This window comes from Rhamphochromis sp. 'chilingali', assembly GCF_963969265.1.
Source record: "Rhamphochromis sp. 'chilingali' genome assembly, chromosome: 8".
Lineage (NCBI taxonomy): Eukaryota > Metazoa > Chordata > Actinopteri > Cichliformes > Cichlidae > Rhamphochromis > Rhamphochromis sp. 'chilingali'.
Genome location: NC_137935.1, coordinates 1773339 through 1788685, shown reverse-complemented (window position 1 = coordinate 1788685; position 15347 = coordinate 1773339). Strand labels below are relative to the sequence as shown.

At 44.3% G+C, this 15347-nt stretch overlaps 1 protein-coding gene across 4 annotated transcripts in view; it reads left to right on the top strand.

Annotated features, from left to right (window-relative positions):
- The window catches only part of LOC308400636 (fibroblast growth factor 12-like), a gene marked incomplete at its 5' end in the record, with an annotated part of 52983 nt that extends 40723 nt beyond the window's left edge, over positions 1–12260 (top strand). For all 4 annotated transcript variants that reach the window (XM_080888466.1, XM_080888464.1, XM_080888467.1 and 1 more), the window contains 3 exons: positions 1534–1637; positions 4455–4653; positions 6385–12260. In XM_080888466.1, coding sequence (XP_080744592.1) covers positions 1534–1637; positions 4455–4653; positions 6385–6536 — 455 coding nt within the window. In that variant the 3' untranslated portion in view covers positions 6537–12260. The remainder of the gene's footprint in view (positions 1–1533; positions 1638–4454; positions 4654–6384) is intronic.
- Between the last annotated feature and the right edge of the window lie 3087 nt (positions 12261–15347).

Here is a 15347-nt window from a genome sequence, read left to right as displayed (position 1 = left end):
TGAGCTCAGGATTACAGCCTCTGCTGCTTCCTGTAAATCCTTTTGGTTTGGAAAAAAGAAGCAAAAACAGGACAAGAAGAGGAGGAGGAGATGTTTTGGATTCCCCTCTCTCCCCCTCTCGCTTTCTCTCTGATCATCTCTGAGTTAAATAAAGGAGGATTAACCACAGCCATTGCCACAGGCCTCTTCCTCCTCCACCTCCTCCTACTCCTCATCCTCACCCACACTGCAGCTCTCTGTCCCCGAGGATTAAATCACCTCTCATCACTGCGTCCCTCTATCACCCCCCCTCTCGCTCTCTCTCTGCTTTTATTCAGTCTTTTTCTCTCGCTTTATCAGCTGGAAGCACATCAGCAGGCTGAGCCGGGTTTTAACCACCGTTACAGATCGACTAAAAGCACAAGAATTCACAGTTTGAGGAGGTGTAATGGGATTTTTTAATGCTGAGTGGGTCTGATTTACACAGGTGCAGAAGATTTAAAGCAGAGATGGAGGAATCACTGCTGGTTTATTAATTTAAACCTGCTCTGTGCGACTCTTCGTGACATTTTCATTTCTGACACTTTTTACTGCAAATGTGAGAACAGATAGAAGCAGACGTTTCTGTAGTTTGCAGGTTTGTGTGTTAACACAATGCAGAGGAGGAAAGGCATCAGCAACGAGCTTAAAGAAGCATCAGTTGATGTCCATCGGTCACGCAGGGATAAGGCCATCGCCAAAGAATCTCAAGTCCGTTATTCCACAGCGGAGGACGGTATCCACACGTGGAAAACACTCAAGACATCATCTCAGGAGTGGATGTCCCAGCAAATTCCCCCCAGGAGACTCTACAGGCCTCTGTTAGCATGCTAGCATGTAACAGCTGAAAAAGGAAAGAATGGAGCTGCTGCAGCGGTCCAGAGTCCGGGTCTCAACCTCCGCCTGGCTGAGACGCTGGGGCCTCGTGGCTAACCCACCATTGATGAATTATTCCAGCAATCACCATTTTCACATCATCCTGCAGTGTTAAACGTTTCTGCTCCGTCTGATATATACGTGCACATATTCATAGAACAAAAATATTCTGGGAGGTCTCGAATTGAGTTTTATTTACACAACAGTCTCCTCAAGGTGCTTCATACTGTAATGTAAACCCTACAATACATACAGAGGAAAACCCAACAATCATATGACCTCCTATGAGGAAGCACTTTGGCGACAGTGGGAAGGAAAAGCTCCCTTTTAACAGGAAGAAACCTGCAGGAGTAAGGAGAGGAAGAGAGCCAGGTCATCAACGTTTGAAATCATGGTCGTTAAGAGGGGAGTTTAGTGCAGTATCTTAGTTCCTCGTTCATCTCCGCCGCTCGATCGTCACATCTGCTTTCAAAACGCCAAATGACTCAACTCGAGGTTTCACAATAAGAGCTCGCTAACTGCGGCAGACTTCCTGGTAGCTCCGTCCGTCTTCTGTGCTCTCTGTGACGTTTTGTATTAATCTACTTCTGCCTCTCACTACCTAACTCTCTCTCTCTGTCTATGTCTCTCGCCCTCCAGCTCTGTTTAACCTGATCCCAGTAGGTTTGAGGGTCGTGGCCATTCAGGGAGTGAAGGCCGCGCTGTACGTGGCCATGAACGCCGAGGGATTCCTCTACACATCTGTAAGAACATCTGCCTCATCCTCATGTCCTTCTTGAGCTTGTTTCGTTAAAGGTTTGGAGCAGGTAAAGCCAGGAGCTCCTGACGTGTCCCCAACAATCATTTTAACTATTAAAACGTCTCGTTGCTGAAAACACTGATAGTCAACTACTGTTTGTGAGGTAATCAGGTGTTACTGCTTTGCTCAAGGGTGACACTGAGATAAAGTTTCTCACTGAAGTGAAAACACTTCTCTCAGTTTTAATCCCCACAAGATCTGATTTCAGATCTTATTTCATTATCTGACCGATCCAGTTCTTCCCCTGCAAAGAGATCCTGCGTTTGTTTTTTCTGTTCCAGCTCGTGTTCAGATGCAAACTCGGTGACATTACGGTACAAAAGTTCCACTTTTAGACAGCGTGTGTAATAATTAATTGATGATGAACAATGGAAGTAGTTAGGAGGACAGCCCTGATCAGACCGAGGACATCTACAGCTGTACTGCTGCTCAGCGAGTCCATCTAACATCCATAATTCACAACACGTGCATAAAACTTTAAAATGCGCCTCTCTGTGCGCAGCATCAGGATGGAGGCAGAGTAGTGGAGGAAGAGGAGGATAACGGCGACGATGTGAGGAAGCTTTCTCAGGCGTGTTAGACACAAAAACTAAATATGAGCTCGCAGCGCGCCCGAAGAAGCTAGCTGTTAGCTGCGATTGTTGGTCGGCGCTGTGGGGAAGATGTAATTCTGAGGAGCGACCATGAACTACCTGTTCTGCAGCGCTCCTATTGGCTGCTGCTGCCTGTCAATCACAGATGTCTCGCCGCCACTGCGATTTGAAGCCGCGGACGCTGACTGTGTGGTAGTTTGAGTCAGTGTAACACGAGCGCGCCTTCGTGGCGGGTATGTGATGAAACCTTGCTGCTTCGTGGTTTGATGCCATATATGGAAGTGCAGCTGTTAGTAAATGTTTCTGCACTTGTTAGCTCGATGGTCCTCTTCATGAATCTTAATCATTAATTAATTATTAATTAATCACAAATTGGCCTGATCCCATCTCACCAGTCGGTCCTGACTGCTCAATGCTTTGAAATGTAAATGCTTCCCATCGAGAGCGGGGAGATCACATGACTTCATCCCATCTCTCAGCCCTTCAACCACATGCCGAATAAATCCAGGATGGAAGAGGCAGCCCTGTTTTTTTAGGAGGTAAAGTGAGGATTTGGTTCGGCTCCATAAAATATAAACTCATGTTCTCTCAGGTGTAGCTTCAGATGAAGAGTACAGCAGCTCCTCCTCTTGCTCTGCAGTTATGTAAGAGCATTACAGCATGAGCGGTGAGACAGCTGCAAGTAAAGTTGTGCTGGGAGGCCCGAGCGTCTCGACACTGTTTACTGAAACCATCACGTCTTGATATGAGATGCAGGCTGCGTGCTGGGAGGAAAAAATACGCTTTTCATCATTTATTCTGTTTCCTCTTCCTCCTCGACATCATCGTCACGCTCCATTTGAAGTCCCGTCTTTCCTTCCTCGTGGCTCCTTTTTCCTCTTTATCTGTTGCTGTGTTTGTGTTGGGTTTTATTAAGTGTAGTAGTGACTTCAGCGTGATTCTTATCAGATTCTCAGTCACTCGTGAATCATTTTAAACACTCAGAGACAGATTTGTAATTAGCATCTGTGACATCTCACGGTGAGCAAAGTTTTTACATCAATACAAAGTTTATGACAGGAACGCGTCTCAAAGGTCGGAGCAGGGCAGCAAAAGGCTGGGAGAGGAAGCACAGCGACACATAAACATAATCGGCAACAGATTACAAATAAAAACAGCCTCTAAGCTTCTCCAGGAGCCTGCAGTCCACACCTGCTGACCAAAACTGCTTTTTATTTATTAAGTGATCACAGAATTGAGGTAACTGAACGCCGGCTCTGGCTCTAGGCTAGGGGGGGTTGTTCTGCTCTGATTGGCTCACCTGACCACCTGTTATATCCAGAGGGTGCACACACACACACACACCTGTTATACCTGGAGGGAGGTGCTAAACTGGGACTTTAAACGGCCCAGCAGTCACGTTTGGTGTCCACCACAGCTTCCTGATCCGTGAAGGATAAAGTGCACGAACAAGACTTACATTAATATTTCAACTTAAAAGCTTTTTGAAGCTTTCAAAATAATGTCGAGTTTTATTCTTCAGCTGCTTTGCACTGAGCTTCTTTTCCCATTTATGTTTTATGGATTATTGAAGTTCTTACAGTTCAGATTCCTTTTGTTTAATTAAAATGTTCTAAAGACTGCAGCAGTGAACAGTTCCTGTGTTCAGTGTGAACCTCAGGCTGAGAATTAAGACCCAGCTTTTGTAAGACTCTCATGTCCTGTTACATGTGACGCTGCGCTGCAGTGCTGCTGACGCTATCGTGTGCGTGTAATGTGATCGATCACCTTCGAGGTGTTTCGTATTGGTCGCAGCTCATTGGCTGCTTCGCGTGTTGTGTCCTATCACATCCTGCCGTGTTTCTGTGAAGTATCAGCATGTAGTGACCGTTTCCTGTCCTGTCACACCAGGCAGGCAGATTCATATGGAAGTAAAATGATGACAAAAGCTTTGAGCACAAACTGAACCGTGACGCTAAAAGGCTGCTGGTCAGCACTCGACGCTGTTCATTTCAAAATAAAAGCCCCAAGTTTAAACTTCAAAATAAAACTCAGATAAAAGCAGTCGAGTCGTGCAATCAAACATGTGGACGCACAGAGATGTGAAGCAGGCGGTCGTGTAAGGAAAACTACAAAATGATCTCTCTGCTGATTACACTTGAAATGTTTTCTGTGTGTTTGTGTATCAGGATGTGTTCACACCAGAGTGCAAGTTCAAGGAGTCGGTCTTTGAAAACTACTACGTCATCTACTCGTCCACCATGTATCGGCAGCACGAGTCGGGCCGGGCTTGGTTCCTGGGCCTCAATAAGGAAGGAATCATCATGAAGGGAAACCGAGTGAAGAAAACCAAACCGTGCTCACACTTTGTCCCCAGACCCATCGAAGGTGAGACCAGCTGTGGACACAGATGTTGGTGGTGGCGATGCTTTCGTGTCTCACGGGTCAGACAGAAAGACAAAACACGAGGACGAAGTGTGAATTAGTAACGCCACCGTCGATTTTCTTTATCTGTAAAGAAGGTTTGTGGGTCTGCAGTATTGTTGAGGTCCTCGGGGAACCGTCCTGGAGTTCAAGGCACGCTTGTTTTCTGTTGTCCCAGAGTGAATATTTATCCTTAGTTCATGACTGATTTTGCAGGTCTGTGATGACGTCAGTCCAACAGTTCCATTTCATTTAACCAACAAGTCATCATATTTCAAAACTTTTAATAAGCTAATGTTAAAACTATTTCACATTGTTCTTCTGTGTGCACATGCAGCTGATATCTTCAGCTTCCTCTGCTCCGCGTCAGTGAAAGACACACAAGTTGTGTTTAGAGGGAAGTGTAACCTCGCCTCCCGCTCTGAGCTAAACTCCACACTCTGTATTTTTACAACAAAATGTTTTTTAAGCGCAAACATGAGAGAAGAAGTAGAAAAGTCAGCTTTTTCTCCCAGTTTGGGATTTTGGTACTTTGAAATCGACGGTTCTCCACATGTCTGTAGTTTATCGTAGTAGAAGATGAGTTCAATAAGTGAAATGGGCTTTGAGGTTTTGCATTTAGAGGTGATTTTGTAAATGTAGGTGCTTAACACTGAAACACTGACATCTACATTCTGCTGGAAACGTCCTGATATTAAAACACAGAGGCAGGAAAACGTGTTTCTGAACGTCATATCTCAAAATCCTCAGCCTCACATTCTGACCTACTTCAGGTGAACCGTTGGCCGAGTAAAGCCTACGTAAACACTGACCCTCTTAACAGTAAAGCAGCTGAGACTCGTATTTCCTGGTGAACTTGAACCAGAATTACATAAATTGAAAGAATAGCGAAGCCTTTTAATGTGATATTTTTAGTCCTGTTTGACGATACAACCAGTAAAACGGCAGCTGACTGTGAGACTGGGAGGTTGTGCTGTCGGTTTGTAGGAGCCGTTGTAGCTCAGCTGCTGTGCTCTTAGATCCTGGGAGCAAACGAGAGAGTTTGAGGAAGGCGTGGAGAGCTCAGAGGTGAGCCAGGAGCCGAGGTCGTCCAGCCAGAACTCAGAGTGTGAGGACAAGGTGAAGCTCTAATATCACAGATGGAGGTTTAACTGGAAACACGAAGCTCCGTCTCTGCTTTCAGCTGCTCTGCCCCTCCCCTCTCATCCCTCATCTTCATTTAAAAATATCCATCAACTATACATCTGTCAACTATCACCTTCCTCTCGTCCTTCTGTCAATCTTCTCCTCTTCCTCTGTGTCCTTCAGCCTCCTCCTCTCCCCTTCTTCCTTCTCCCCCCTCGTTAACTCACTGATGTCTTCTTTTACCTCCTCATTTCTGATTCGTTCTTCTTCTTTTCTGTTATTTAACGTCAGCACATAGACCTCGAAGTAGCTGCTAGTTTTAATAGCTTTGTTTTTATACTTTGCATAAAGGTTCAGGTGTGTCCTCGTCCACGCTGGCACAAACTGCACACCTGTTAGTTATGATTATGTCACTGAATGCAGCATCACAGGTTGAACTCTGACATCTGAATTTACGTCTGGATGTCTTTCAGTTTATTTTATGTGTAAATTCGAGAGTTGGTGGTGGCGTGATGCTTTAATGACTCACTGTCTTTCTCCCCCGTCCTCCCCCCGCCCTCCCCCCTGTAGTCTGCATGTATAAGGAGCCGTCGCTGCACGAGCTCGAGGAGAAGCTGCTGAAGTCCTCGAGGAGCCCGACGATGAACAGCGAGGAGCGGGCGAGGAGCCTGGAGAGGGAGCAGCGGGCAGCGGAGTCCTCCACAGAACGAGAGGCGTCGTAGCCTGCAGCGCCACCCGCAGGAGGAAGACGAGGCGAAGGTGGAGGAGGAGGAGGAGAACTCCCATTTTAACACTCCCTCTGTTCAGCAACAACAACTACAACCACACCGACGACGACGACAACAACCGCCATAACAACGACGGCGAAAACAAAGAAAAAAAGAAGCTTAAAAAAAGGGGAGGGGGGGCGGTGGGGTCTTCGTGCTCGTTATGAAATATTTTAAATCAAATGGGGGAGGGCGAGGGGGAGGGGCCTGTTTGGAAATGGAAAAAAAATCAAGACGTTGATGATGATGATTTACATTTTATGCAAAGAGCCCTGCTGAAATGGCGCCGAGAGGCTAGCCCACCTACTCTTCATCGCCACATTGTAATCATCATCATCATTTCTGTCACAACGACGACAAAATGTTTTTGCGAGTCGAGCGAGCGCTGAGAACTCCGAAGCTTTAAGCCATGTAGAAACTTCACTTCCTTTCATTTCTTAATGAATGCAAAGACTTTCGCACTTTTGACACGCCGCGCTTCTTCTTCTGCGTGATGTTCTGTCCGGTTGGAAGGAAGACCTTTTCTGTTTCGTCTTCTTCAGCTGCCACATCTTTACGTGCGTTACGTTGTGTTTTCGGGGTGGGAGCCTTTGTGGGTTTTTGTTGCAGACACTGGCGACTGAAGGAAAGAAGACGGCTCTGTGCCGATCGGACCGCTTCCTGTGACGGAGGTCAGTCGGGCGACCGGGTGACTGTACGCCTGAGAGGATCAGAACAGCGTGCCGGTTTGTGTGGTCGCTGCAGGTGGTGTCCACGTGAACTCCACATTCCTGCTTTTTAAAATCACTCAGCAGTTTGTAGATCGAGTTCCTGCTTTCGCTTCACGTTGACGAAAACCGACGAAACTTCTTTAAACGCATCCAAACGTGAAGGATCGAGTTCTAAAAGGTTTGTGCGAGGCTCAGAGAAAGGCTTTGACCTTTCAGCCCTGAGTGTTGTCTGCAGGCTTCGTCTCAGGCTGTGTTAACGGCTGTTACATCCGCAGAGGAGTTTATATTTGTCACTATGCATCTGAGACATCAGATATGATACACCCCAGAAGAGCTGGGGTGGAGGTGGGTTGCCAAGAGGCTTGTAAAAGCACCTGCAGCTGTTTATAGGTCAAATACAAGCCCAGTTTACGGTTGGAACAGACTGTAGTATAGATGGTGTACTCCCAAATATTTTCCATGAACAAATAGTTGACGATGGGGGGATTTTGAATATCCTAAAACATAATCAATTAATCATTTCAGGGGAAACGTAGGGCAGAAACAACCCTGGGTGCTTCTTGGTATAAACTATACAGTCAGTGTGCTGTCAGATTATAGCGAGCACACCCACTGTAGTAGTAACCGATCTGTAGTAACCATGAACTGTGCAAACATGCCAGAAATGTGCAGCTTAGCATAGTGCTAATTCTTTTCCATTGCACAGAAAGTAATAAATGAAGGACGGCAGGAGCCCAAAATCAAGCAGCAACTTTCAGCGGTGAGCCAGTCCCCATAGACTGGTATGTTAAAATGAACAGCTTTACAGTAGAAATATACAGCCTGGTAAAAAACACTGTTAGAGATAATTTCCTCCGCCTAAGAAGTCTGAGCTCCAGTTTTGGCGACTGAAATTCTGGAATTTTATTTGTATTTTACAGCGAGTGACGTCCTGGTAGCTACAGCTATCCTTTATAACCAGTCTGCTCTCCAAAACACGGCTGGTGTGAGTTACTGTTAGAGGCCTGCAGCCTGTGAGACACAACCCGGGGCAGGAAAGGTCAAAGAGCCGTGAGCACAGGTGGAGGTGTAACTCTGACTGTGGGGAGTTTCAGACACGAGGTTGGTCTGAAAGCTGCTGGTTTTAAAAAGAGATCAGCAGGACTGTGAAGTCCACCAATAATGTCATAAAAAACTGATCGCAGCTCAGTCTCTCTGTGCTGCGTTCAGGCTCTGATCACATGACAAGATTTTGGGTTTTGCGGCGTTACAAGAAATATTGCATGATGTACTTTCTGTGCGACGCCCCCGCAGACATGGGGAGGTTTAAATGATTTATTGAGACACTAACAGCCGAGTTGTGTAACTCTGATCCGGTCTGAACAGGACTGAAGCTGAACGACGAGCCGACCGCGACCTGCCCCGTGCAGGCGTGTTGGAGCTCTGCGTGATCAGGATTTAACGGGTTAAAACGCCACAGCATGCGCTCACTTTGTCTGTTATTAACACGACTGTGTGTTTGGTTTTGATGAGGACGGGCACACTGAGCTCTGATTGGTCCATTTGTTTATGTTGAATTGGCACGATGTGTGCAGCGGTTCAAGAAAAGAAAATTTGAATTTTAAATTTAACTTCAAGGAAAAGATGAAGTGGTCGGTTATTGATTAGTGAATCAAAAGATTCCAGAACAGGTTTTTATGTCGTGGATGTGAATGTGTTTGGATAAAACGCCCGACGCTCCCACTTTCACTCCCTCCACCGTGATGCATTCAGGTGTCGGCCGATGGGGGGCTTTGGAGCGTTTCTGACACTGCCCCGCTTTGTTTAGACAAAGAGCACTGCCCTGAAAACTGTTTCACTCCAACCTCGTCTGAACTTCACACAGCTGAAAGGAAAAGATTTCCTGTCATCTTTCAAAATAAAAGTCAAGAGTTTAAGGAAGAGCAGACGTGCAGCTCCCTGGGTGGATGCTCAGGATTGAAAGCTCCCTTTATTGCGTCCACCCCGAGTACGTTTCTTCCTTGCACTGCTCTGTGACGGCGAGATCTTTTCCTTTCCAGAGAGTAAAGTTTAGACGTTCAGCCTGAGTCGCTGCACTGCCCTCTCCAACCTCTAAGACTTTCCTTCTTCTCTCACTCAGACCCTTTACTTCTCTCCGATGTTACCAGCCGAGTTTCCCAAAAAGAAAACCGGGAAAAAAATGAAACAAGTCTCCATCAAACGCGTCCTTCCTCCTGCACACGTTCTATCACTGCCTTCACCGTTCTCAGCGGGAGAAAATCACCAGGACTGCAGCATGTATGGAAAGTCGTTAGTGCCATTCGTGCTGCGATCCTGTCTCTGCCGCTCATACTGTGGTTCCACAAGTTCAGCCTCTGTCGTCACGCTGGCTCAGAACAATCCTGAGAAACTTCTGTCATCATAAAATCATTTGTAAAGATATTTTTGAGTCATAAAGATCAGAGATGGAAAACCTCTGCTCAGGCTGAAATGTCCCTCCACTGTACTGTCCCTGGTTCCACATCTAGATTGGACCAAGTCCCCAAAACAGTCCCGGCTGTTCTTCTGATCCTGATTCTGTTGCTGATTAACAGGAAGCTCTCAGAACCTGAATAAGCAGCTGCTCATTTTAGAACTAGGCTGGGCCAGTTTGTACCATAAGGAGCAGCAAGTCAGTGTAGCCGTATTTAAGTAAGTTACTAAAAACACCTTATGTGCCAAGTAAGAGAGTAACGTCTGTTGGCGAAAAGAGCGTAGGGATAAAAACAGAGCAAAGGTTTAAAGAACGGTCACATTTTAAAACAGTTAAAACAACAACTGCTGATGACGTTCTGCACGTTTGTTACATAAAAGTCCCTTAACCCAGGGGTGTCCAGCTGTAGTCCTCCAGAGCTGCTGTCCGCAGCTTTTAGATGCATCCCTACTCCAACACAGCTGAATCAAAAGGTTCGATTCCCTCTTCAGCAGACATCAAGTTTGGCAAAGGCCTAATAACGAACCATTCATTTGATTCAGGTGTGTCAGAACAAGGATGCGTCTAAAAGCTGCAGGTAGCTCTGGAGGACTGGAGTTGGACACCAAACGAGGAGCTCGGCCTGCAGATGAACGAGAGTTTGAACTTTGATGTGTTTGTTTTTGGGAAACTCGTCACCTCCCGTCGGCCGACACCAAGCTGCAGAGATGACACTTAAAAACACTCTGATCGGTGGAAGTGGAGGGTAAAAGGAGGCGGGGTCAAGCGGGGCGTGGTTGGTGAGGTTGTAAATGGATAAATGGACTGAAGGGTGGAAATGAATGGACCAGTCACAGTCTGCTGCGCTGCCTCTGAGAATGTCTTCCAGTTTGGGGTTCTGGGTCGGACCGCGAGGACTGGAACACGAGCGGCTCGGCACGAACGCTCTCCTCTTAATGTTTCTGTAAGCGTCAACACAACCAAACCACTCGACAGAAATGTTGTACCGGGTGTCTTTTCTACCACATCCTCTGCTTCAGGCTCAGCAGGAGACCCAGAACCAGTTTCAATCTAACTGCCTTCAAGTTACGAGATAAGTTCGCCTCAAAAATCATGTGAGAGCCCTTTTGTACGGAGGAAGCAAAGTGCCAGTCACATAACCAAAACATATGTCATAAATCTCAGTTTATTATCTAAATAAATCTAAAATCTAGATAGAAATTAAATGTTGATGTAGTGGCCATCTTACTTTCTTCTTATAGTTCTCTCTTTGTCTTATATTTAAAATAACCACACTACGGACGGACGTGCGACTGTTTTACGCGTCGGTTTGTTAGCAAAAAACCGTCCACTTGATTATTTTTCACATAAATCTTTCACAATAAAGCTCAAGATCCTGTTGAGACTTTTCAAAATAAACTAAAATGATGAAAATATACATTATTTCAGAATATGCATCAAAAAAATGATCTCAAATGCAAACATGAAGTAACTACAAATGGCGCTCACATTTGAGCTCGTATAGCACGCTAGCACACGACAGCAATGAAACAAAAGCAGAAAAAAAAGGAAATAAATTCAACATAGAGGGAAAAAAAATCAGCAACAACTTAGTAATAAATGTAATAACTTTCATAGATAAAATAATTTCTACTGTTGTTAACCATATAATTTAACTTTTATATGTTAAAGTAAATAAAAATGTTGTTTTGATTTATTTACATGTGACGCCAGATGACATTTGTCACCTTTCACAAACTCACACGAACGCCTGCGAAGAAAAGATTTTAGTTGCGTATCAAATATTTGAGAATGTCTTAAAGTGTAAGAAAAACCAGATGTGTGCGTTCGTTCGCTGCTTTAAACGTCCACAGTGTTTCTTTCGTCTCCGTGCTGCCTGTTGTCATTTTACTGAGACATTCTCAAATACTTTAACTCGAGTCTTCTCAAGTTAGCAAAAAATAAGTGCAGGGTTTCAAATCCTTTATTTCACAAGCACAAAATCAGAGCGGGAACATTGAACCATCGTTGATAAGGCTCGCATCGATGGTAATCTGCGTCACCTGAAGGCAGCATGAGTTTGTAAACCGGTTCATGAGAAGCAGAAAGTGTAGAAAAGACAAAAGTCTGTGTTTTAAAGCGTTCAGGGTTCGACTCTGAGCTCTCTAGAAATTAAACGATGGCAGTTTTAAAGTTTCCTGCTTATAAAAACTGAGACGCTCAGTTTTTTTACTCAAAAACAGTGAGATGTTGAACCTGTAGGGGGCACTGTCGTATCACAAAATGATATGTCATTACGAAGCGACGCAGGCCCAGGAGGAGGGTGAACGTCACCGAGTTGCAACGTGTTTGTCGAACCTAAAATCTCTTGCTCTTTCTTTGTGTTTGCTGATGTTTGCACCTTTTCGGACGCACCTCCATATAAAAACGCATCATATATTAGAAGAAAATCATCGCAAATACGCAGCAGGATGAAAAAAGAGTACTGAAAAATAAAAAAACATATAAGAGCATCAGTGTCTGTCTGTGTTTTTTACTCCTGACGATGAACTTGTTTGTCTGTGTACATGTTAATCTGCTCTGCTCATTCTCAGCTGCTTTGCATGAGTCACAAAATAATCCTTCTTTATCTTATCCTGGCCCTTTGGACAGCCCATCCTTCAGGGCAACTTTCTTCTGATTGGTTGCTCCTCACATAAAGGAGGTTTCAAGGGCGTAAGGCTTCTGTGCAGACATGACCATTTAAGGATATCCACTGCACACAGACCCTGGAAACACAATAAGCAACAAAGTCGGCCTCTGTGTTTTAATCTGAAATGAATCCTCATGCTCTGGCCACTGTTTCAGTTCAATTCACTTTTATTTTTAACTAACAACATTTCACAACAACAGCTGCCTAAAGACGTTTCAGCAGCGCCTGCTTAAAACAGGATTTCTGTACGTTCAGCTGTTCAGTCCATAAGCACGTTAGTTCGTTAGTCTGTCCCAAAATATTTGAGATTAGTGAGTTTGTGATTTTAATGTGTAAAGAAAATGAAAGAATCGTTTAAAACAATATTGAGAAAAGGTCAGAGTAACACAGATATCGCTCATTTTTATTTGAAGTTGTAACTTCAGCAGACTTGCTTCATGGTGATAAAGGGCCTCGTTTATCTGTCATCAAATCTCCTGTAAGTCCGAGGATTTGTATTCGAATGACTTCGGTCCTGCTGCATAAACACAAAACGCACAGATTCAGACTTTAGGCCACAAATAAAGCTCGTGTATGTCACGTTGGGATCTCTGAAGCAGCCGCGGCAGGAAACACTCAGGTGTTTTTGTGGTTTCCCACTAAAAAGCTCTCAGTTATTCCCGAGATGGTCTAAAAGCTCATCCAGGCACTCAGCGGCTGGTTTCCACTTTACGGGCGACGACCTCGCAGGCGGCTTCATCCAACTTTAACAAGGAGAGACACAAAAACACGACCATCAGCCGACATCACAGCAACAAGGAGGAAACACCGTCAGCCTGACCTCTGGGATCCAACAGCATCTCGTGGTTAAGCAGGTGGCAGGTTTTATTTTGAAAGAAATGACTTTTATTGTGAAGCATCTAATTACAAACCAATTCACACGGTTTGAAGCGACTCCGAGAGTTTCATTTCTAAATCTGGTCACACAGTTAGCTGTGAGAGTTTTACTACGAAGCAGCTTTAGCATTTTATTTTGTCTCTGAGCTCTTATTTTGAAACAGTTTACTGTAAAAATGCTCAGAGGCTTTTACTGTGAAGTTACTAGGGGACTTTTATTGTGAAGCAAGTAAAGGAATTTTGTTGAGTTTTAATTGCCACTTTAAGTCTTTTAATTTGAAGGAGCTTTGTGACCTTTATTGTGAAACTGTTGGTGGGCTTTTATTGTGAAGTCATAGGAGGACTTGTTTGCTTTTAATTTCAAGCATCTTTGTGCTTTTATTTTGTGTGTACTGAGAGACTTTTATTGTGAAGGAGCAGTAGTGCCCTGACCCAGCTTCAAGACTTTTATTTTGTGTGAAGCTTTCATTGTGAAGCAAACCATAGACTTTTAAGCTTTTACTTTGAAACATCGTTGTGACTTATTGTAATCGATTTGGTGATTTTCTTGCAAAGCTTAGGATTCTTACTGTGGAGGCTTTTACTGCTCAAATGTGTTTCAAGACTTTAATTGTGAAGTGTTTGTGTGACTTCCTGCTTTTAATGTAATCTTTTGGATTTTAATGTAAAACAGCTGTAGGGCTTTTATTATAAAGAAGATGGGGAGGGCTTTAACTTTGAAGATGTTGGAGAACTAATGCAAGGGCTTTTATTTTAACAAGTGAACTTGAAAAGGTAAACTCAAAATTAAACTGATGGACTTTTACTGTAAAGCCGTTTTAGTGCTTTTACTTTGAAGGAACTTCGTGAGTTTTTTTTTCTTTGTAAACGGTAGGCTTTTATTGTGGAGCCACGATGGTTCTTCGCGGGGAAGTAGGTAAAGGGGTTTTACTTTGAAGCAGCCTGGGGATCTCTACTGTCTCATCTACAGATGAGAGGCTTTTATTGTGAAGCAGCAGCTTGGAGACTTTTAATGTAAAACATCTATGTCGGGGGTCCCCAGTCCCAGTCCACGAGGGCCGGTGTCCCTGCAGGGTTTAGATGTGTCCTTGATCCATCACAGCTGAATTAAATGGCGAAATTAGCTCCTCAACATGTCCTGAAGTTCTCCAGAGGCCTGATGATGAACTAATCATGTGATTCAGGTGTGTTGACCAGGGTGAGATCTAAAGCCTGCAGGACACCGGCCCTCGAGGCCTGGGATTGGGGACCCCTGATCTATGTGACTTGCTGTATAGGGTTTAATAGGCTTTTACTGTGAAATTACAAGGAGGCTTTTACTGTGAAGCTGTAGGAGGAATTTTAAGGTGAAGCTGGATCAGAAACTCCAGGTTTAGTCTGCTCTGATCAGTCACACCTTTATTGATTATTTATTGATCCAAAAATGAACTGGCTGGTCCTCCATGTCAGTGCTGTAAAGGTGGGCTGTATGAGTTTAATTTCCTTTAACGCCTTCAGGAAGAGTACGGCTGCAGAGCTTTCCACTGAATTTCCACCAGTTTTACACATTTCAGTAGTTTAGATCAAATCTTTCATCCTCACTCCATTAAAATTAAAACAGCTGTTGGTTACCGTGAAGAAACATGGGAATTTTATTGGGAAATACCTGGGTAGCGTTTTCTCTGGCGTCATCGAGTCAACGGGTGAGAGGCTTTTATTGTGAAAGATTCAGAAAATTGGGATTGATCAGGTTTTATTTTTCTCTTATTTTAAATGTACTTCACCACATTTGAACGTCAGTGAGCCTGCAAAGCTCAGACTGCTGACAGACACCACCAGGGGGCGACATCACACCAGGCTGCAACTTTTAGTCCAACCACGGTAATCAGATTACATTTTCAGACTGAAGCAGCACTGCTGTTGGTTCCCAGCTGGAGTTTCTGACGATTTCCTTAAATAAAACTAGTAAATATTTTACTAGTTTCAAATCTTGATAAAAATGTGAATGAAATAAAAACATGAATAGAAAAACGCAGCGAATTTAAAAAAGCATCACAGATAGAAATGAATAAAGCGCC